This window comes from Mizuhopecten yessoensis, unplaced genomic scaffold (genome assembly GCF_002113885.1).
Source record: "Mizuhopecten yessoensis strain PY_sf001 unplaced genomic scaffold, ASM211388v2 scaffold8387, whole genome shotgun sequence".
NCBI classification, from domain to species: Eukaryota; Metazoa; Mollusca; class Bivalvia; order Pectinida; family Pectinidae; genus Mizuhopecten; species Mizuhopecten yessoensis.
Genome location: NW_018407522.1, coordinates 149,550 through 173,372, shown reverse-complemented (window position 1 = coordinate 173,372; position 23,823 = coordinate 149,550). Strand labels below are relative to the sequence as shown.

The 23,823-nt window shown below is 37.1% G+C and overlaps 1 protein-coding gene across 1 annotated transcript in view; it reads right to left on the bottom strand.

The window, feature by feature from the left end:
- Positions 1 to 9,274: 9,274 nt before the first annotated feature.
- Positions 9,275 to 23,823, bottom strand: part of LOC110455856 (F-box/LRR-repeat protein 2-like) — a 24,292-nt gene continuing 9,743 nt past the window's right edge. The window contains exons 6-15 of the mRNA XM_021506266.1: positions 20,061 to 20,129; positions 19,255 to 19,350; positions 18,513 to 18,639; positions 17,665 to 17,739; positions 16,591 to 16,721; positions 15,976 to 16,036; positions 15,586 to 15,630; positions 13,377 to 13,433; positions 12,206 to 12,418; positions 9,275 to 11,246 (exon numbers count right to left, since the gene is read on the bottom strand). Coding sequence (XP_021361941.1) covers positions 11,139 to 11,246; positions 12,206 to 12,418; positions 13,377 to 13,433; positions 15,586 to 15,630; positions 15,976 to 16,036; positions 16,591 to 16,721; positions 17,665 to 17,739; positions 18,513 to 18,639; positions 19,255 to 19,350; positions 20,061 to 20,129 — 982 coding nt within the window. The 3' untranslated portion in view covers positions 9,275 to 11,138. The remainder of the gene's footprint in view (positions 11,247 to 12,205; positions 12,419 to 13,376; positions 13,434 to 15,585; positions 15,631 to 15,975; positions 16,037 to 16,590; positions 16,722 to 17,664; positions 17,740 to 18,512; positions 18,640 to 19,254; positions 19,351 to 20,060; positions 20,130 to 23,823) is intronic.

Sequence of the window (23,823 nt, the reverse complement as noted above, 5' to 3'; positions counted from 1 at the left end):
AGTCTCGTCTTACCACTTCTCAGCCATCCCAGTCTCGTCTTACCACTTCTCAGCCATCCCAGTCTTGTCTTACCACTTCTCAGCCATCCCAGTCTCGTCTTCCCACTTCTCAGCCATCCAAGTCTCGTCTTACCACTTCTCAGCCATCCCAGTCTCGTCTTACCACTGCTCAGCCATCCCAGTCTTGTCTTACCACTTCTCAGCCATCCCAGTCTTGTCTAACCACTTCTCAGCCATCCCAGTCTCGTCTAACCACTTCTCAGCCATCCCAGTCTTGTCTAACCACTTCTCAGCCATCCCAGTCTCGTCTCCCCACTTCTCAGCCATCCAAGTCTCGTCTTACCACTGCTCAGCTATCCCAGTCTCGTCTTACCACTTCTCAGCCATCCCAGTCTCGTCTTACCACTTCTCAGCCATCCCAGTCTTGTCTAACCACTTCTCAGCCATCCCAGTCTCATCAATTACTTTCACAGCGGTCCGTTCTCATTGTTACAGTATCAGCCATCCCACTTCAATCAAACAGTGGTATTTCAATCAAGGAACAAATGACAAGATCATTATTAATAACTCGGAGACAGAGGAAGGATTATGTTGTTTTATTTATAAAACTTGATCAGATAATAAATAAACATGCAAACGCTAACATATACAAGGAGAGATAACCTTAGATCTACAAAGATTGATTGATTGGTATAACCAAGGAGATACAGAGAGTACATAGCAAGCTTTTCTTCAATCAAGGACAACTGACATTGCCATGGAAACAGACATATCACTGGTAACTGTCGAAACATGACAATATAAATCTGTTTAGTGTAACATTGTAACCACTAGGTGTGAGACACACACGACCAAGCATCCACACCAATTAGTAACAGTCATCAAGGCATTTGTTTCAAATGATGTGGCCAACAAATTGACTTTGTCTGAAAGTACAATTCAGACAATGCTATTTTATTCATTTCTGCAAGTGGCAAAATGATTTTTTGATGATAATGTTCATCTAAACAGAGAGAGATATCTCAAAATGTGTGAATTGTGATTTAACACTGTAAAGGGAGATAACACATTTGTTTCTGTTTTCACTTTTGGAGACATTTATATTTATGTTTAAATCATTATTTCATGAACATAGTTCTTAATTTTATCAATGGTTTGTTTGGGAACTATTGTGTGATTCTAGACAAAGCTCTAGAAACTGTATTTTCAAAGAACAGGCACCTCCCTTTACAGTGTTAACTCGCCATTTAAAATGATCTTTTAAACGATGTATTCTCCTCTAAGTATATTTTTATCATAAATACATGTGTATTCTCACTTAGAGAAATGAACAAAATATGGAAATTAACATCAATTCTGTGAACATATATATTTTTTCAGTATCTTGTCCATAGCATCCAAACCAATGCTTCACACTCATCCATGTTTCAGTCGACGTGCAGTCATGTTGCCATACAACATTTAAATGATGACCTCATGTGTCAACTTCCAGTGGAACCCTGTTAGTCAGGACTGATTACTAACTGTAACCATGTCCCCCTCCAGTGGAGCCCCATATCTCAGGACTGATTACTAACTGTAAATATGTCCCCCTCCAGTGGAACCCTGTTAGTCAGGACTGATTACTTACTGTAACCATGTCCCCCTCCAGTGGAACCCCATATCTCAGGACTGATAACTTACTGTTAATATGTCCCCCTCCAGTGGAACCCCATATCTCAGGACTGATTACTAACTGTAACCATGTCCCCCTCCAGTGGAACCCCATATCTCAGGACTGATTACTAACTGTAAATATGTCCCCCTCCAGTGGAACCCTGTTAGCCAGGACTAATTACTTACTGTAAATATGTCCCCCTCCAGTGGAGCCCCATATCTCAGGACTGATTACTAACTGTAAATATGTCCCCCTCCAGTGGAACCCTGTTAGCCAGGACTAATTACTAACTGTAAATATGTCCCCCTCCAGTGGAACCCTGTTAGCCAGGACTAATTACTAACTGTAAATATGTCCCCCCTCCAGTGGAGCCCATATCTCAGGACTGATTACTAACTGTAAATATGTCCCCCTCCAGTGGAACCCTGTTAGCCAGGACTAATTACTAACTGTTAATATGTCCCCCTTCAGTGGAGCCTTGTTAGTCAGGACTAATTACTTACTGTAAATATGTCCCCCTCCAGTGGAGCCCCGTTCGTCATGACTAATTACCTTCTGTTAATATGTCCCCCTCCAGTGGAACCCCGTTAGTCAGGACTAATTACTAACTGTAAATATGTCCCCCTCCAGTGGAACCCCATAAGTCAGGACTAATTAATTACTGTAACCATGTCTCCCTCCAGTGGAGCCCCGTAAGTCAGGACTAATTAATGACTAATTGTTAACATTAGTAATTTCTCAGAATGTTTGATCTTGTAAGTCAATGTTATCATATTGGCATAATCTTTCCTACCTTCATCTGATTTACAAAAATTGTGTTGAGTCAATTTTTATGTTAGCAGGAAATGAAACCCAAAAAACTGAACATTGTGTAGAATAAATTACCAAGCACGTAAAAATCCATTTACAGAACTCAGGGCTTTCCTAATAAAATGTTGTAAGCCTTCACACTTCCCTGTATATCTTGGAGACAATTTTAAGTAATCAACTTCAGCTTTATCCCTGTGTTTTTTTCCAGACATGGCATTGTACTGACTAACAAGGTTCCTTTTAATATCATACCTTACTTTACTTTATCACAACAGACACAAGCTAGTACAAAAATAAAAGCTATCCTGTTTCACTTGAAAGACACAGCCGAACAACTTATAAATTAACATACATAAAATATACAAAACAAAGCCACAGACCACCACCACAGCGCTATTAGTTAATTAAATGAGAAATGTTACAATGTTATTGATGTCTCGATTTTTGTGATGATTTTGTGATGATATGAAATTGTAAACTTTCTAATACATAAATGGACCTTTAAGTTTATTGGTGGGTTTTTTTATAATAAAAAAAAATGTAGACAAAAAAAGAAAAGTCTTGTTTTATATTTCTATAGTTGTTTGCTGTGGTGGTGAAAGCGACAGAAAATGCATTACATCTAATTCTGTAGGACAAAGTGTACTCATCACAGTCAAGGTTGTCCCCATTTAGAGCATACATACTGGATAAGATTGTGTCAAAATCTTACATCATAACGTCCTTAAATCTTACATCATAATGTCCTTAAATCTTACATCATAATGTCCTTAAATCTTACATCATAATGTCCTTAAATCTTACATCATAATGTCCTTCAAAGAAAACTCTCAAGAGTTTCCTCAGGAAAACAAACATCCTGGAATTTGTGACCAAGAGAAATCTCCACCACAGGGGACAATGATGCTTGTCTGTAACAAACAAGACCCTGATGGTGGAGATTTCTATGTTATCACTAAGTGATTGGCAATTTTTGTTCATCGCCTTCACCGAATAAAATATACCTTATTACGTGTATACCATCAAGCACTTATGACACAACGGAAATGTGATTTCACACTCATCAGTTTTGTTCAAGCTTTTTTATCGGTCAACTCAAATAGATAATATGCACTCAGCAAGCCTTGTGTCTTTTAAATGTAAGCCCTTTCAACCCTATGAAACTTTAGTAGACTTTCCCATGTTTTGATCTGTATTAGTCCATTACGGTCTACAGTGGTGAAAGGGTTAGACAAACATGCCTGTTGACCATGACTTGTTGGGGGAACCTCTATTTTGGCCCGCTTTGGAGTGCCTGTAGTTTTGTTCAGAAGATTCGGGAAAAAGACCCCTAGTACTGGATAACAGTTGACCAGAGCATTATGATAGGAAAAGAGAAATCGGAAAGGTTATAGAGAACAAAAGGTCAAGGGGTTATAAGTCACAAAGAACTAGGGGTCAAAGGTTATAGGAATATACCAGCAAATAACACAGAAGAGAAGCAGCGACATGAGGCAACATTTACATACAGACTGATGGTGTACAGGTCTGATCATGATGGAGTAGGAGGAGAAACCCATGATAAATACATTAACACCGACAGTCATACAGAAACCTGTTGATCCTGACTATGTGACTAGTGAAATCTGAAGGAGATTGGACTGTAACTAGGTTCACATCTGTAACTAGGTCAACCATGTAACTATAACATGTGTAACAAGGTCAATAAAGAAAATTGCAAAAGTGTAACTAAATCAATCATGAAATTGTCAAATGTGTAACTAGGTCAATCAAGTAACTTTAAAATGTGTAACTAGGTCAATCATATAAGTGTCAAATGTGTAACTAGGTCAATAATGTACCTGTCAAAAGTGTAACTAGGTCAATCAAGTAATTGTTTACTGTGTTACTAGGTCAATCATGTAATTGATTACTGTGTAACTAAGTCAATCATGTAACTGTCGAATGTATAACTAAGTCAATCATGTAAATGTTAAATATGTAACTAGGTCAATCATGTTACTGATTACTGTGTAACTAGGTCAATCAAGTAACTATCGAATGTATAACTAGGTCAATCATGTAACTGTTAAATGTGTAACTAGGTCAATCATATAACTGTCAAAAGTGTAACTAGGTCAATCAAGTAACTGTTAAATATGTAACTAGGTCAATCAAGTAAGTTTATGTTAAACTAGGTCAATCAAGTAACTGTTAAATGTGTAACTAGGTCAATCATGTAACTGTTAAATGTTAAACTAGGTCAATCATGTAACTGTTAAATATGTAACTAGGTCAATCAAGTAAGTTTATGTTAAACTAGGTCAATCAAGTAACTGTTAAATGTGTAACTAGGTCAATCATGTAACTGTTGAATATGTAACTGAAATAAAACTGATACAACTAAAACAATTCATGAATACCTACAGGGATTGTTTGGTATTTTTTATGATGCCCAAGTCTGTCCCGTCCCATAAAACATCAAAAACTGAAACTAATTTCACATGGTGATGGGGGGTATTCATGTCTTACAGACATTTTCTAGTTTTCTATATTCTTTAACTAATCCAATTCATCCTCACTCAAACATTTGATATTTCAGGTTTAACGTTTGGGTCATAACAAATTTGACCTTACCTTGAAGTGTGAGACAAGTAAATATCAGACCGATGAACAATTTCTCAGGTCTACATCACAGTGTATATCTTAATGTACCAGTAACACATATATTGATACTCAATCTAATATTGCTCCTGTTTTTGACATATTTTAAGGTTCCATCCATGCCTCACTACAAGAAATACACCAGAGATTTCCACTTCAATTTTACATACATTCTGTAACCTCCCCTGAAATCCACTTTTGAAATTGTAACTGTAACTGGTACTTGGACAGGAACATAGCACTCATCAGGCAGTCCAGTTGGTTAGAACGACGGTACTGTGATCAGAGGACTATAGCACTCATCAGGCAGCCCAGGTGGTTAGAAAGACGGTACTGTGATCAGAGGACTATAGCACTCATCAGGCAGTCCAGTTGGTTAGAACGACGGTACTGTGATCAGAGGACTATAGCGCTCACCAGGCAGCCCAGGTGGTTAGAACGACGGTACTGTGATCAGAGGACTATAGCACTCATCAGGCAGCCCAGTTGGTTAGAAGGTCTAATCAGAGGACTATAGCGCTCACCAGGCAGCCCAGGTGGTTAGAAGGACTGATCAGATGACTATAGCGCTCACCAGGCAGCCCAGTTGGTTAGAAGGACTGATCAGAGGACTATAGCACTCACCAGGCAGCCCAATTGGTTAGAAGGACTAATCAGAGGACTATAGCGCTCACCAGGCAGCCCAATTGGTTAGAAGGACTAATCAGAGGACTATAGCGCTCATCAGGCAGCCCAGATGGTTAGAAGGACTAATCAGAGGACTTTAGCACTCATCAGGCAGCCCAGTTGGTTAGAAGGCCTGATCAGAGGACTTTAACACTCACCAGGCAGCCCCGTTGGTTAGAAGGATTAATCAGAGGACTATAGAGCTCATCAGGCAGCCCAGTTGGTTAGAAGGTCTAATCAGAGGACTATAGCGCTCACCAGGCAGCCCAGATGGTTAGAAGGACTGATCAGAGGACTTTAACCCTCACCAGGCAGCCCAGTTGGTTAGAAGGTCTGATCAGAGGACTATAGCGCTCACCAGGCAGCCCAATTGGTTAGAAGGACTAATCAGAGGACTTTAACGCTCACCAGGCAGCCCAGTTGGTTAGAAGGTCTGATCAGAGGACTATAGCACTCACCAGGCAGCCCAGTTGGTTAGAAGGACTAATCAGAGGACTTTAGCACTCATCAGGCAGCCCAGTTGGTTAGAACGATTGAACTAGGATTAAAGTTCGAATCCTGCCTGGCACCATTGTATTTTTACTTTAAAACAATGTTGTTGACTACTTCTTTGTTTATTTCATCTAGTATTTATTCAAAAAATATATATGCAAGACCACACACTTGTGTTTTTCTAACGAATCAGAAAGCATGAGTTTCTTTGCGGACGAATATATACGTCCACCCAATAAATGAGTGCTTTCTGATTCGATGGAAAAACAGAAGTGTGTGGTCTTGCTTTTATCACATACCTTCCGTATTTGATAGAGATCGATACAAAGATTTCATAAACTATGATTTTTTTGCGAATATTGGGAACTTTTCAGTTCACCATGACAAGGGGATTCCCATAAAAAGTAGTTCTGGCTAGTAGGTAAATACAACATTCCATATTGCACATGTGCAATACAGAACACTGTATTTAATGGTCTGAAAATTGCTTGTCTTTCATTTTCAGAGATCGATTTTCGGAACTTGATTTTTTTTTCTTTTTCAAAAAAATAAAATGTGCGCAAAAAATCCGAGCAGAAGCTTTTTAGGGGATTTTCAGGTTCAAAAAGTACCTGCGCAAATTACATGGGGTTTTACGGTATGTGATAAATGAATGTATCAGAAGGGTTTGATTAGGGCTTTTATCAAGTCAGTAAAAAAAAATCAAAAAATCATAGTTACAGCTTTTGGTAATAGTACAGGGATCGTTCAGTGTTGGGATATATTTCTGGAAGTAAACTGAACCTTTTCCTATGGTGTTTTTCAGGAACAATCCCGTACTGCGTTCATCATCAATCATCATCAAATCGATACGAACAGGGTTTTAAACTAGAAACATTAGTTCATATTAGAGTCACAGAATTGTCTTATGATATCAGATTTGTCACGCAAAAAACACACCAACATGTACAGTACTATAGTTAAATATCTAAATGGGATTGAACAGACATACATGCCAAGACAGAAAATTGTCCTGTAACAAGTATTTACACAAAGATGCATTATCTTTTAAAATTTACCTATATTAGTATATAAGAAATTTGGCCCCTATGAATAATTTGTTGCATTTTTTATGCAACAATATTGATTAACTTGAAAGAGATCCTTATATTACTGTACACTATTGAAGTAAACATATATTAGGTAGGAGCAACATTTTATATAAAACTAGAGAGTGTCTTACAGTACACAACTTCTAATCGACATTGACAGGCTGATTACAGTACACATGATTAGTACAGCCACAGTTTAACTGAATATCTTGTCGCTACATTTCAGTTCAAGGAAATGACATAGCTCATAATCTCGGATAAAACCTCGCTTGTCATCATATACAGAGAAAGATGGCCATACGGATAGACACACTTACACATCCTAAGATTACACACCAGGTATGGTGGAAATACTCAAATGATCTTACTTATTTAATCTTAGCAATTCTCGGATCTCAAAACTGTTAAATAGAGACAGAACACTAAACTTGTAATCAAGCTTTCAGTCAGGAAACTCAAAAAACTTTTATCTAAGAACTCAAGCAAGTAACTCTCATCTAACAAGAGGCCCAATGGGCCTGCATCGCTCACCTGGTATAAAACTCACACTTGTAACATTAAAAGTGATCTAAAATAAAGCTACAGGAAAAATATCAGTATTTCTGATTAAAATTCATTCAAAAGACCCTGTTTTTTTTTTTTTACATTTCACCCCTGTGATTAAAAGTCGAACAAAGTCATTATGTTGAACACATTGCATAGCCTTTCATCTCAGGATGCAACTTGCAAAGTATAAACATCCTGGGACCCGTCGTTAAAAAGAAATTGACCCCTGTGACCTTGAATATAAGTCAAAGTCATTCACTTTAACAAACAAAGTATTCCTCGATCCCAGCATATACTACTGACTAAATATCAATATCCTGAGCCTTTTGGTTATTCAAAACAAGTTGTTGAAATATTTTGAACATATTTGCTCCTTGTGACCTTGAATATGATTCAAGGTCATACATTTATACAAACTTGGTAGCCCTTGATCCTAGTATGCTTCTGACCAAATATCATCACCCTGGGCATTTTGGTTATTCAGAAGAAGTTGTTTAAAGTTTTAAACATATTTGACCCCTGTGACCTTGAATATGGGTGAAGGTCATTTATTTGAACAAACTTTGTAGCCCTTCATCTCAGCTTGCTACTGGCCAAATATCATCACCCAGGGCATTTTGGTTATTGAGAAGAAGTTGTTTAAAGTTTTTAACATATTTGACCCCTGTGACCTTGAATATGGGTGAAGGTCATTCATTTGAACAAACTTTGTAGCACTTCATCTCAGCATGCTACTGGCCAAATATCATCACCCTGAGCATTTTGGTTATTCAGAAGAAGTTGTTTAAAGGTTTTTTAATACAATTGACCCCTGTGACCTTGAATATAATTGAAGGTCATTCATTTGAACAAACTTGGTAGCCCTTCACCCAAGCATGCTACTGGCCAAATATCAACTCCCTGGGCATTTTGGTTATTGAGAAGAAGATGTTTAAAGTTTTTGACATATTTGACCCCTGTGACCTTGAAAATAGGTGAAGGTCATTAATTTAACATACTTTGTAGCCCTTCATCCAAGTTTGCTTCTGGCCAAATATTGACACCCTAGGCCTTTCGGTTATTAAGAAGAAGTCGTTTAAAGTAAAATATTGACGCCGGACGCCGGACGCCGCGCCACGGCATAAGCTCACTTGGCACTTCGTGCCAGGTGAGCTAAAAACTCAACCAGGTAACTCTCATCCTTAACTCTCAACCAGGTAATTCTCATCCTTACTCTCAACCAGGTAACTCTCATCCTAACTCTCAACCAGGTAACTCTCATCTAAATATTCAATTAGGAAACTCGTCTAAACTCTAAGCCTAGAGACTCTCATCTAAACTCTCAACCTGGAAACTCGTCTACACTCTCAACCAGGTAACTCTCATGCTAACTCTCATTTAAAACCTCATCCAGGTAACTTTCAACCAGGTAACTCTCATCTAAACTCTCAACATGGAAAGTCTCATCTAAACTCTCAGCCTGGAAACCTTTGTCTACACTCCCAGGAAACATTTATGTAAACTATAAATCAGGTAACTCTTCTAAACTTTCAACCTGTTAACTCTTGGTTTACTAATTCTTAACCAATTAACTTTCAGTTATTAACTTTCAACAAGGTAACTTTTCCAGATAACACCCAACAAAACAACTCTTAAATTGTCCTAAAAACTAGGTTACTTGTTGTTAACAACTCCTAAACAGATAAAAATTTGAACTAAATTCCTTAATCATACAAATTTCAGTCTTTCAGTATTTAACTGGTGAACTCTCAGCGTAAATATTCACTTTGCAGCTGTCCAGCCATAGGGATTTGGTAATAAATCCACAATTTTTGTGATTTGTACGATTCCAAAGAAACAGAAAATTTTGTATGACATCTTCACTCTTACCTAGAGTGCATACTGTAAACTAACACAAGAGAATTTTAACTTAAAACACCTGTCATCCAGTTTCTGATGTGTCCACATGAGCAGCTTCCTATACTGCTTTTGGATGTTAATACTTGTTGTAAAATCATAATACTTGACTGCCTCGCTCCACTGCCCCAGTCATAGGAAACCTCATTCTGTCGAGCCCTCGGGAGCGTGGATAAATTTACCTACACATGAAGGAGCCCTGTCTGAACAGGAGGCATACACCTGTGACTAAAGGACATAGTTGAAACCTTAGAAGTAATTCAGTTACGTTAAAATCAAATGATATTCCTTAATTAAAGACTGTGTTCACATTTAGATATTTTTTGCTACAACAAACTGATAAAATATTAACTTGCTTTAGTAAAAAGAAACTAACCATCACATCTTAAGATACTAATTACTTGTCTAAGTAAAATTCTATACTCCTATTTATAGAAATATTATTTTCTTAAAATCTTGTATCACATTTATGGATATGATTTCCTTTAAGGAAAACGTGTATTCATATTCATAGATATCATTTCTTTAAGAAAACCTTATAATCACATTTGGAGATATAACTTGCTTCAGTAATGACCACGTTCACACTCCGGTTACTACTCACTCCACTTAAATCTCAGGGAGTAATCTTCGCTCTGAGATTTCATTCAGTGACTTACATAATTCATACATAATCACCCTAAATATTTCTCAATATACAATGGACAATTAAAGGTATTTCTCTGCGTCGTTTGATCCCTAACAAGATCACATGATCTGGAGGATCCAATCGTTCATTGAACAGATGACGTCATGTTCGCGCAGTTGATATTTCGTGATCGCTGTCTCTGAGTGGTAGCTGGTGATGCGTGATGGATGGGTCGGAGATATGTAAAACTGGACACTTTTACACACAGACATTTTCACAGTAAAACACATCAAAAGAATCGCAGTGCGGATACTTTCTGCAAAAATAATCATGACGTCCGTGGTTATGTATTATACCAGCTTGATAAATTTGCATGTGAATGTCATCTTGTAAGCAACAAACTTGATATAACCAGCGAAGCCTGTCCAGTCTCGATACACGGACTCACAGTACATCCCCACCCACACAACACAGCTCCAGACTGCGGGCCGACTCGGAGCCACTACCAGCTCACAGAGCTATCAGGACACCTGCAAGACTTCCCAGAATTCCCTGACAACTCCATGCCAGTACAGTGTAGTTATCATAAAGATGCTACAGCTGTCACTGTCTACTACACCTGTACCGGCCAACGAGTTCGTCACACCTTGCATTCGTCCCTGTACTTGTCCTAAAGTTGTTTCAAGGTCATCACCTTGGCCCCATGCTGTCAGAGAATCACACAACACTTGCAGTATCGTTGCCGACCGTTGCCGACCGAGGGAGGTGGGGTCACTGGTGCAAAGTAGGCGTGTACTTTGATGTTTGGCAGCCGTGTCTAGAAAACAACATCATCAGTAATATCAGGACAAATCATCACCAAAATTTGACCTAACTTTCCGATATACAATGCAATAACTGGTACATGTTATTCTAACCTAACTTCCCGATATACAATGCAATTACTGGTACATGTTGTCCCTAAATTTAAATGGACTCAACATTATCGAGTAAATGGGTCATGATAAATCATTATCTGCTTTCTCAAGCATGTTTTAACAGATCGACAGTGAAAGATGTGTTCCCTTTTACATAAACAATCATACCATCAGTACAAATTCTGATTTCCCTGTATACAATCCTTATATTATCTGGCGTTCCTTAGAGTGCTACTTATATTATCTGGCGTTCCTTAGAGTGCTGCTTATATTATCTGGCGTTTCTTAGAGTGCTACTTATATTATCGGGCGTTCCTTAGAGTGCTACTTTTATTATCTGGCGTTTCTTAGAGTGCTACTTATATTATCTGGCGTTCCTTAGAGTGCTACTTTTATTATCTGGCGTTCCTTAGAGTGCTACTTTTTTTATCTGGCGTTCCTTAGAGTGCTACTTATATTATCTGGCGTTCCTTAGAGTGCTACTTTAATTATCTGGCGTTCCTTAGAGTGCTACTTTTATTATCTGGCGTTCCTTAGGGTGCTACTTAAATTATCTGGCATTCCTTTGAGTGCTACTTTTATCATCTTGTGTTCCTTGGAGAGGTAATAATATTACCTCACGTTCCTTGGAGAGGTACTAATATTACCCAGCATTCCTCAGAGAGGTACTTATATTACCTCGCGTTCCTTGGAAAGCTACTTATATTACCTTGTGTTCCTTTGAGAGGTACTTATATTACCTCGTGTTCCTTCGAGAGGTACCTATATTAGCCAGCATTCCTTGGAAAGCTACTTATATTACCTCACGTTCCTTGGAAAGCTCCTTATATTACCTCACATTCCTTCGAGAGGTACTTACTCGGAGTCGGCGGATGCCAGCACGTGTAATGAGCTGACAGTCATAGAGTTCTATTCGCTCGAGCCCTTGACAGCCCATCAAGTGTTCTAGGGATGCGTCTGTGATCAGCGGGCAGTTGTCTAGCTCTAGGATGTGGAGATACTCTGTAGCACAAGTCCCGGTCCCGATGTGACGGATTCCCTCGTCCGTGATCAGCTCACAATGGGACAGACTCTGATGAAAGGAAATACACGGGCTCTTAATAGTTGTATAATGTAATATAATATGTAAAATGTAATATAAACATGTTCATTTTTGAAAAAACATTGTCTCAATATAATTATAATTTTTTTTTATACTTTTTTTATAATGATATAAATCACTTAAATGGAAATCCAATAGTTTTTTCGAAAGAAAACTGTTAAAATCATCAAATTTTACAAGAAATATCATTTTTTATATTTAACTAATTAATGAAGAACAGATTTATAATATTATTCCTCCAATCAGATTTTGATATTCCTAGCATTTTTAGGTACATGTTACTGTGGCATTTTAACCCAATCACCCCTTATGTAACTTTAGTAGATTCTACCATGCACTGATCTACATTATGGTCTACAGTGGTGAAAGGGTTAAAGAAAGGTACATACATCCTAAGTCTTAAAAGTCTGTTTACCATTTTGAAAACAGACGATGGATCTATTACTTTATTGATGATATAAGGTAGTTCACTAGTGCATCCTGGGTCCTCAAGGGGTTATGCTCAATTATGCAGCGTGCACCCCTGGAATATGTCATGACAAAATTGAAGGCTGAGTGTGTGCCACATTGTGGATGACTATTTTGCTATTATGTTACATATTCCAGGGGTGCAGAGAGCAAAAATGGTTATAACCCCAAGCGCATCGAAGATGTCATTGGTCGGACACTTACTCACTATACTATGCACTGATTATGGGACAGTACACTTACCAATGCCCTGACTTTGGGACATTACACTTACCAATATGCTGATTTTGGGACAGTAAACTTACCAATGCGCCGAGTTTGGGACAGTACACTTACCAATGCGCTGATTTTGGGACAGTACACTAATCAATGCGCTGATTTTGGGACAGTACACTAACCAATATGCTGATTTTGGGACAATACACTTATCAATGCGCTGATTTTGGGACAGTACACTTACCAATGCGCTGACTTTGGGACAGTAGTTGGACAGGTAATTCAGTGTAGAATCTGTAATCTGTAATAAACCAGAGATATTAGTTTATTAATCAAACAATCACACACAAGATTTTTCTAGATGAATGCACAATATACAAGACAAATTTATACACCTAAACATGAATCAGCCTTCACTTACAATCTAACAGAGGGGATACATTGGGAAAACCACACATATGTGTTGATCTGAGTATTCGGCTCGCATGAGTTTTTGGTGGCGGAGGAATATATCACGAGTGCTCTTCGCACGAGTGATATATTCCTCCGCCACCACAAACGAGTGCGAGCCGAATACACAGATCAACACATATGTGTGGTTTTGCTTTTATCACATGACTTAACCCTATTGTAGCCTTGGTAATTAGGAATTGTATCTGATATGACTAAATGCACATTTTATGTTTTTCCTCTTTTTGTCGTTTCCAACGGCACACAGGTCGACGCAATGCCAGGATTTTTTAAAATAGAAACTTGTGTTTTATTAAAAAAAATGGCATTCTCTTGGTGTTTTTTTATGATAATGTATTTCTTTTATTTTTATTTAACACATTCTTTGTATAATTAATGTGTTGTTTTGATAATTCTGAGATATAGAAAACAAATTCTTAAAAATAAAATCATTGCATTGCTTTAAAAAAAGTAATTGCATGGTTCACAGGACCTGTGAATGATAACAGTCTTTTTGAGACTGAACTGTACCTTTGGGTGTACAACATTTTAAATATTAATGGTTAAATACAAAATAACAAAGAAAAATTAAAATGCAACACATTTAATGGCATAAAGTTACGTGTATTCATGTAAGTTTAAATGTCGGTCATTACAAATTCTCCAAAAGTCTCGCAACGTCACAGCACGCGCCGAGTCTGAGTGACGTCACGCGCCAAGGTGAGAAAACACAAGAAATCTAGATAAAATCTTCATCATCTGAGTCAACAATTGGCAGTATTCGTCGGTATTTCATTGGAGGTGATGAATGGGATGTTGTACGCGACTGTGACGATATTTAGAAGTTTATGTTGAATACAAATACCAGGTTATTTTTAGCGGTGTCAGTAGAGGGAATTCTCCTAAAAAGTAGTTCCGACTACTGTGGTGATACAGGATCTTGTATCGCACATGTGTGACACAAGCAGACAGAAAACAAATCTGACAAAATGATGTATTACTATCGTAGGATTGCATAGGCATGTGATAAAAACAATTACAGCAACATATTTCAAAAGTGATTGCTGTTGTTTGTTTTTGTTCATGTATTTTATGTTGAAGTATTGCTTCATAGTGACTGTTTATCTCTGTTGTATGTTGTGATATGTTGTATGTTGTGATATGTTGTATGTTGTGATATGTTGTATGTTGTGATATGTTATGTTTCTGTCTTGACAAAGGGGCAGATCGCCCGGAAATTTGACAAATTTCTTTGTCTGTACTGTCGCTATTACTTTGTCTGCACTGTCGCTATTACTTTGCCCATATATTTATTTAAGTAATACGCATCCCACCAACATTTGTCTGTTCGGATCCAGTGCCCAGATATTGGATCATACTGTTGTCATTACTTAATACGAGACCTATATATCTAAACATGAATGAACATTCACTGGCATGGGGTTCCTTGATGAAATTTGCGAAGAAGTCAATCTATGTGTCTATTCATTGAAGCACGAATCGCAGATCACAAACCCTCCATTTTCCTTTCAACTACCGGTACAATTTAGTGATCAAGCATGATAATTTACGTAGTCTGCTGGGCAGTAGTTATCCACTGTAGTCTACTGGGCAGTAGTTATCCACTGTAGTCTGCTGGGCAGTAGTTATCCACTGTAGTCTACTGGGCAGTAGTTATCCACTGTAGTCTGCTGGGCAGTAGTTATCCACTGTAGTCTACTGGGCAGTAGTTATCCACTGTAGTCTGCTGGGCAGTAGTTATCCACTGTAGTCTACTGGGCAGTAGTTATCCACTGTAGTCTGCTGGGCAGTAGTTATCCACTGTAGTCTACTGGGCAGTAGTTATCCACTGTAGTCTGCTGGGCAGTAGTTATCCACTGTAGTCTACTGTAGGCCTTCCTCTACTATGAACAGCAGCATCACGTCACTTATCATATATACCACACTACTACAGTGCAGCAGCAGTAAGTAAGGGATTATGAAATGTTGAACATTGTACTTACTTGTATACATTCTTCCAAGTCCATTTTCTCTAAACTATTGCAATTCTGAAATAGATAATGAATGAAAGATACAGTTTACTGCCTCTAGCTGGTCTTTATCTGTCTATGAACAATATAAATGTTATTGTTTTAACTGTACTCAGAGGGTAAACATTACGGAGGTCAAACATTACACTTCAACCCCAGACAGAACATGAAGGGTTCAAATGCTGAAGTCCCATGGTCGGTCTAGCTGGTTGGTTTTTTCATTTATAATAAATAGATGTGATTCGGTTATGTCTCCAATTCCTATAACATTGCATGATTATTTATTTACATATTTCCCTGTCCCTGCCAGGTTTCTATGAAGGGACTCTACAAGTTACCTCCCCTGACTGGTAATAGACTTACCTTGGCCAGGGCCTGGAAACCATTGTCTGTGAAATGGGAACAACATGCGACCTCCAATGTCCTGTCAAGTTTTAACACAACAATCAGTTAATTCATAGGTACTAATTAGCCCAGATATGTATCATTCAGCTTCATCGACCAAACCATTCTTTATAATTAATTTTTGGTGATTATTGATATTCACTGTTAGGAAGATGTGACACTTATTAATGGAAATTCAAGCAGAAATTCCCTGTCCTACAGATATATAGGGTTGATATTTATTAAGTGAGGAACTTGTAACATGTTAACTGATTCAGATTTTTCACATATTTTTTTTCCAGACGTAAAAAAACATTTATTCTCCAGTTTTTAGTTATAGGATTACTGCCAGAGTTTGGGCTCTGGGTTCAGCAAACCGTACAAATATTTTCACATTTTTCACATATTAACAGATTAAAAATTTAAACATTTTTGGCCCTATGTGAAGGCCTTTGTATGTATGTTGTTTACAAAATGCCTCCACAACTGTTAACTCCGAAATTAGTCCATGTCGTCTGTTTTAACAGGAGACGAGGTAAAACGCATGTCAATGAGATATCGATAACTACAGTACTATCACAAGTTTATACCCACCTTAAGTTGTGACATCCTTGGCCTAGGGAGACCAGAGCAGCGTCCGTCAGCCTCGGACAATTTGATATACACAGAAACAAGAGCTGGTGACAGTGTTCCCCGATCTCCTGTACAGCCTCATCCGTTATATTCTGGAAACAGTTTTATAAATCAGACGTGACACAGCTTTGAACAACTTATGAAACAGTAAAACTTTATAAAGAGCAAGATATCTAAGGAAAATATTCAGAGGTTTAAAATCAGGACGAGAAAAAAAGGTTTAAACACGAGATAATAAACACATTTTCACACGATAAAGAGAGCCTAAAATAAATTACAGACTTTTTTTTTCAAAACCTGAACCCGGAAAAACCTCTTTAATTGAAAGTGTTTTATTCAAATTATAAATTTCTTAAAATTGGAAATTTAGTATATCATCTACTTTGTTATGTAATATCACTACTTAAACAAATTGTTGGATTATTTTACATCTTATAGTGTGAATTATTAACATGGAAGCATGCAACTTCAAAAGCACATTTTGAAAGGATTTATTAAAACCAAAAAAGTCATATTTCTTAAATAAACTAGAACTGTAAGCCAAAGGCTAACTAATACCCCCGCTCCTTAATAAACCAAAACTGAAAGCTAAAGGCTTACTTATTCAAAGCAATATAGTTAAAGAGGAGTTGCACGGACAAGTATTTGGCACAAAGAAGCATAACTCCATCAAAAAGAGTTGAAATCCCAAATTAAAATGCCGGTGCACAACTACATAAGATACCGATCATTCATGCAAAGGTTCAATGAAATCCACCTGTTAGTTAAGGAGGAGTTCTCCGGACAAGTTACTGTGGACGACATCCAGACAGACATCCATACAGGGTGATTCCAGTATACCACCCCTAACTTCGTTGCGGGGGTATAATTAATACATTTTCACTACCAGGTACCGATACCTAAAATCCTGGTTTTGATTCAGGTCAACACACATTTGATTAACACCTGGCCTTATAATCAGACATTGCTTGTTGAATAGCTATTTATATCAAGTACCACATTTATTAGTACATGTAGTGATTTTTTTCTACTTACTGAACAACTATGAAGATTGATTTTTTTCAAGTTTTTACAATTCCTTGCTATATGAGAGATTCCAACGTCCGTCACCTAGAACAAAGAAAGCAATTTGTATAAAAAAATATCAACTTCCAAGAACGGCAGACACTTAAAATTCAATAAAAAAGACTGGATCTGTATCAGCCACTTTGACAGTAATACCAAACCAATTTCTCCCCCTTCTCACAAGATTTTAATCATTTTAGCTATGGTCAGTTTAAAGATAAAGCACTAGACATGTGGAAATAGGTATTCCACTCCAGGGGTACTTTGTGATCCCCCCTTAAACCGCAGTTTAACATTAGTCCATGAACATATAGTTCTCATATTGATTTACCTGTAGATTTCATGGCTTATATTTTGATAACACTTACTTGTGAGTAACCTGGTCTTAAAACTTCAGAGGGGAAATAGTGGATTTTACCTGGTCTTACTAAGATTTACCCGTGGGTTACCTGGTCTTACTAAGATTTACTCGTGGGTTACCTGGTCTTACTTAGATTTACCTGTAGATTTCTTGGTTTCTATGAGACTTACCTGAGGTAATCCTTGCCTATAAAGGTGTGTAGTACAGTACATCCCTTGGCCAGTGGGTTACCTGGTCTCACTAAGACTTACCTGTGTATTACCTGGTCTCACTAAGACTTACCTGAGGTAACCCTTTACCTATAAAGGTGTGTATTACAGTACACCCCTTGGCCAGTGGGTTACCTGGTCTCACTAAGACTTACCTGTGTATTACCTGGTCTCACTAAGACTTACCTGTGTATCACCTGGTCTCACTAAGACTTATCTGTGTATCACCTGGTCTCACTAAGACTTACCTGTGGTAACCCTTTGCCTATAAAGGTGTGTAGTACAGTACACCCCTTGGCCAGTGCCTCTATGCCATCATTTGTGACTTTTGTACACCATGACAAATTAACAATCTTCAAATTGTGACAGCCATCACTGAAAACAGAAAACATGATTATAATATGTTTAGTATGGACATACCACAACCAGCTGGATAATTAAGTTGGGTTATTTTATACCATCTTTGTTAATTATCAAAGCTGAACATGTTAAACAAGACAAAGAATTGATAGCTATCCAAAGTTTCCCATTTTCTGACAAACTTTGAACACAATACATCTCCAGCACACACGCAGGCATACACACATAGGGAGATATTAGCCAGGTGGCATAGGACTAGTAGTTAGCGCCTGATACGGCAGCTCCTGCGAATTCCTAAAAAATTGTATATCCTAATTATATTAATTGTATATCTATGTACTGTAAAGCGCTTTAGAGTGGCTTATGTTAGCTATATAGGGCGCTATATCAAATGTTGTATATTATTATTAAAGATGTACTAAGGGCAATAACTCTGTATGTTAGCACCACATCTGATTTCAGTCCCAGACACACAGATATAGTTTTCTATCTTTTCCCAACATTTATGCTAGTAAATACATTTCTGTAACATTAATTCTACAAGCTAATCCAAATTTAAGATTCACACCAGTATCATCTTCATCAACAAATGAATAGAGACATTGGTCAGTTTGAACTTTGACCTCTTACCTGACGGCCTTGAGTGCAGAGTTGGTGACCTGTGGACAGGAACTGATGTCCAGTCGGTGTAACTTGTGGCTGTACTTGCCCAGACTCTCACAGGTTCTACAGAAAACAACTCTCCAAATCAACTACATACAGTAAAACATGTTTATAGTCATCCCTAGGGATCAAGACATTAGCTCTAAATAATACAGTATATGTATATGTTTATAGTGATCCCTAGGGATCAAGACATTAGCTCTAAAGAATACAGTATATGTATATGTTTATAGTGATCCCTAGGGATCACGACATTAGCTATAAACAATACAATATATGTATATGTTTATAGTGATCCCTAGGGATCAAGACATTATATAAGCTCTTAACAATAAAACATATGTATATGTTTATAATGATCTCTAAGGGATCTAAGAAGTAAGTTTTCTACAGTAAAGCATATTCATAATGATCCATAGGGAGTTGAAAAATAAGTAATTACAGGTAGTATGCTAAAGACAGTATATTGACCAAGTTTGATATGATTGTGATATCTTTGTGCAAAACTTTTATGAAAATAAACAAATAGTAAAACCAACAACATCACAACCTCTGCTTCAGATAAATGCTGTCATTCTAAACAGGATGCAATGTACATGTAGTATAGCCACCTCCAGTGACCAGGTCAGGGCCCCTGATTCCGTGCATGTCCCTGTTCTATACAGTATCGCTTATATAGTGTACCTTGACTAGTGGATAGTTTGAACTTTGACCTCTGGATATTTTGAAGTTTCACCTCTGGATACTTTGAACTATAACCTCTGGATACTTACAAGTCTGTGATCTCTTTACAGTTGTTGAGATTCAGCTCCTCTATATTCCTACACTGCTGTGCAAATGTCCTGAAACACAATTTACAAATGACACGATAAACAAATGAATAGTTGCAAGAACTTTTGCAACTTACGTACTAACTCTACATAACACAAAAGAGCAATTTTACTATACAGTTATTCAGGTATATATATTGCAATTTACTGTTGGTAATACAGGACTTTTTCTGGCCATGCTTTCTGGAATTAATATATTAAATAGCGAGAATGTATAAGTTCATATCTACTAATTATTATAAGAGCGTAGCTCTCGGGCGCCAAAGGCGCCCGAGCCAAGCTCTTTAATGGTAACACATGCGTGCGTAAACAGAGTTGCCTCCCCTTGCTACACCTTGCCTTTAATTTTTTTCGTCCGGAAGTAGACGTCCAGTGGGGAAACCGGAAGTGTATTCCTTGAAGCAAAGACAATTGTGTTTCAACCCATACAAGAATATTTTCATATAGTGAAAACAATACCCATGTTTTATTACTTATTTATTTAGATAAAAACTAATATACATTCTGAGTGAAACAAATCTATCACATACATTTTGATACTAGCAGGCATGAAACGTCGTTCAGAGATTATCATACTATGACGTCATAATCATGTCACACTCCATCGGCCTTCATTGGTTACAGGGTTCTCCCCAGATTTTTTTTAAGCTGATATGTTTCATTTTCAACGAACGTTCAAGACGGACACACTCAATAATACCTCATCAAATTTAAGGGAGGGGTTAATATTGTGTTTATATAGGTACTTTTATTTACCAAACCTTTGATGAACTTTAAAGCCAAAGAAATAAATAATTGTTCTTTTTGTATGAATTTTCAGCAATATCATTGTTTTCAATATTCTAAAATAAAATATACAATTTATAGAAATGTGTATTAGTTTTGTACATTGAATAATAGATATAACATTTGTTTCTTATCTTTAAATTTGTATCCCTTAGTTTTTTCTGCATTTAAAATAATTAAAAGAAGAAATATTAAAAAGCTGTTTATGTTACATAGGGGAAAACACTTACATGAATTTTTTTTTTATCACAGTTCCTATTATATGGTAAGAGAAAATGTTTAAATAAAATGTACAGTGTTTTTATTTCCTCTAAAACTGTATAAAATACTGCTGTCTGTAAATTTGATCAGAGATTAAAACAGCATTTTTATTTGGGCCCTTCTTCCTTAACAAGAGTACCGCGGGGCGGAACAATATACGCCCGTTGAATGCCATATAGTGTTATAAATTTTCATACATTGAAATAAGATCTGCATCATTCTAAGAGTGTTTAGCTGACATGCTATAAAAAATGTAGGAGAAAATCTGAAATTAAAAACTCATGAAGCACCGACAAAGAGATAAATGCAACGGCCATCAGTTCCGGTTATTTTTCATCTCTCCGGAAATGACCGTTATTTCCGGAAGGATGAAAAATAACAGGAAAATCTTTCTTTATCGGTGCTTCATGACTTTTTAATTTCAGTTTTTGCCACAGGCACAAAAAGTAAAAACGCGGATGTTTTCTGAAGATCCTTTTTGTCATCAACCAGGTTCTGTTGATATTTCTACCGGGAGATATTTTCAAAAAGAGATGCATTACAATTGTTAACCAATAGGTCAACGTGTACATTTATTTTTCATCGTCTAAAATTTCATCAGCTTTTGATTTCCATTTGTTGAGGATATGAACGAAATAATCAACATTTTTGAAAGTCTGGTTATAGTCTTTACATAATTTATGTATGCATCACCACTCATAAAAGAAACAATGGATAATTCATTTATGTTGAAATCAACAATCAACGCCTTTTTCAGTAACGTATTACTTTTTCACAACGCATGCCGTTTTATAATTAGTTACAGACAGAAACTGTTTAGTTTTATTTGGCATCATTACCTGTCAAACCTCAGTGACAGTTTCAAAATTTGAAATTCAATCCGGTGTTTCAGGATGGAACAGGAATTCTAAATAACGACAATCTCAGTTACATCAAAGTATTACAATGTTTTCTTTTTTTAATTTCATTTTTTTTGAACTAACATTTAATTTCTATACATTTACTTTTATAGACTTGTCGTCAAATATGTAATATGCACTTTTTTCTATAGAAATTTCCAAACAGTTTTTTTCCACCTTATTTCAATCATTCTTTTTGTGACCCGACAGAATCGAAGCATGCAGAGGATTTAATTCTTAATGTGAAAGGAAGCCGGAGTATCCAGAGAAAACTCGCGTGGTTGGGCAGGTAACTGAGATTGAATCCGGCCATCTTGGTGAAGACAAGCCCGCCACCCAACCCTTCATATACGTAACAAGAACAAATATCTACTTTAGCTTTGAAAATGGCGTCATTAATGCATCTTTTTTTTTATTGTGAATACACCTTTACCAATCATCAACGATACAAAAAATCTACATGCGGGCCAAGACCGGGGTAAGTTCGGCCACCACCGATATTTTTGTTTTTTAAGCTAATATTTACAACTTTAAAGATCTTAGCAGTTTAGTTGGCTGGGCATTCACACGAAAAAATGGCGAGGAAAGCTCTAATGTAAAATTACTATACAGCAGAAAATTACTTTTGAGAGGGTAGAAAGAAAATTATGATCTCGCTTCTAGTTATGCGAACGTCAAATGTGTAACACACTGACAGCTTCAAATGATATGCATGTACATAAAAGCAAAGCCAAGCACTCACTACCATATTGATGCACGATTAAAATTTATTGAAATATCAATTTGGGCCGGACAGTTTCGGCCAATGATATCGTGGCAAGTTCGGCCCATGTAACACATAAAAAGTCGTAAAATTGGCGGAAAAATCTGACGTTGCATGCTTTATAATGTCATAATTAAGCTGATTCCAATGGGACCGAACTTACCCGAATGCCTGTCCGAACTTATCCCATTGCGGGGCTCGTTCGGCCATCCAATCATCCGACAGGGAAATTAAATAATTTTCAAAAACGGACGTGCTGCCCTACTTCCCAGAACAGACTTTAATAACAAGAGGCCCAAGAGGGCCTGTATCGCTCACCTGAATATTTAAGAAGTCATAGCAAAATATTCTCATTCAATATTATATTGCACTATAAATATTTCCCTCGCAAACTTTGTTGGTTCCATCTGTTGAAACTACCAGCAAAATATTATTATAAGATTCTATGCTTTTTGATTCTTCTTCAGAAGTTGCTTGACATATTTTTCCCTTTGATCTTGTAAGTAGGTCAATGTCATTTTCCTTCTCAAATTGGTTAGCTCTATTCCAAAAAGCTACCAGCCAAATCTTATGAATCCATTCCTTTTAGTTCTCAAGAACAAATCCATTAAAATGTTGTTGACCTCTGTGACCTCTAAAGTAGGTTGAGGTCATTTTCATTTGCAAACTTTGGTGAGCTCTATCCCGGGAAGTCACCAGCCAAATATTATAATTTTATGCCTTTTAATTCTTCAGAAGAAGCTGTTTGAACTGTTTGACATATTTGAACGCTGTGACCTTGAAAGTAGGTCAAGGTCATTTTCATTCGCAAACTTTGTTTGGCTCTTTCCCAGGAAGCCACCTGCCAAATATTAAGATTTTATAACTACCAGTTCTTCAGAAGAAGTCGTTTAAAGTGTTTGACATATCTGCCTCATGTGACCTTAAAAGAAGGTCAAGGTCATTTTCATTCTCAAACTTTGTTCGGCTCTTTCCTAGGAAGCTACAAGCCAAATAT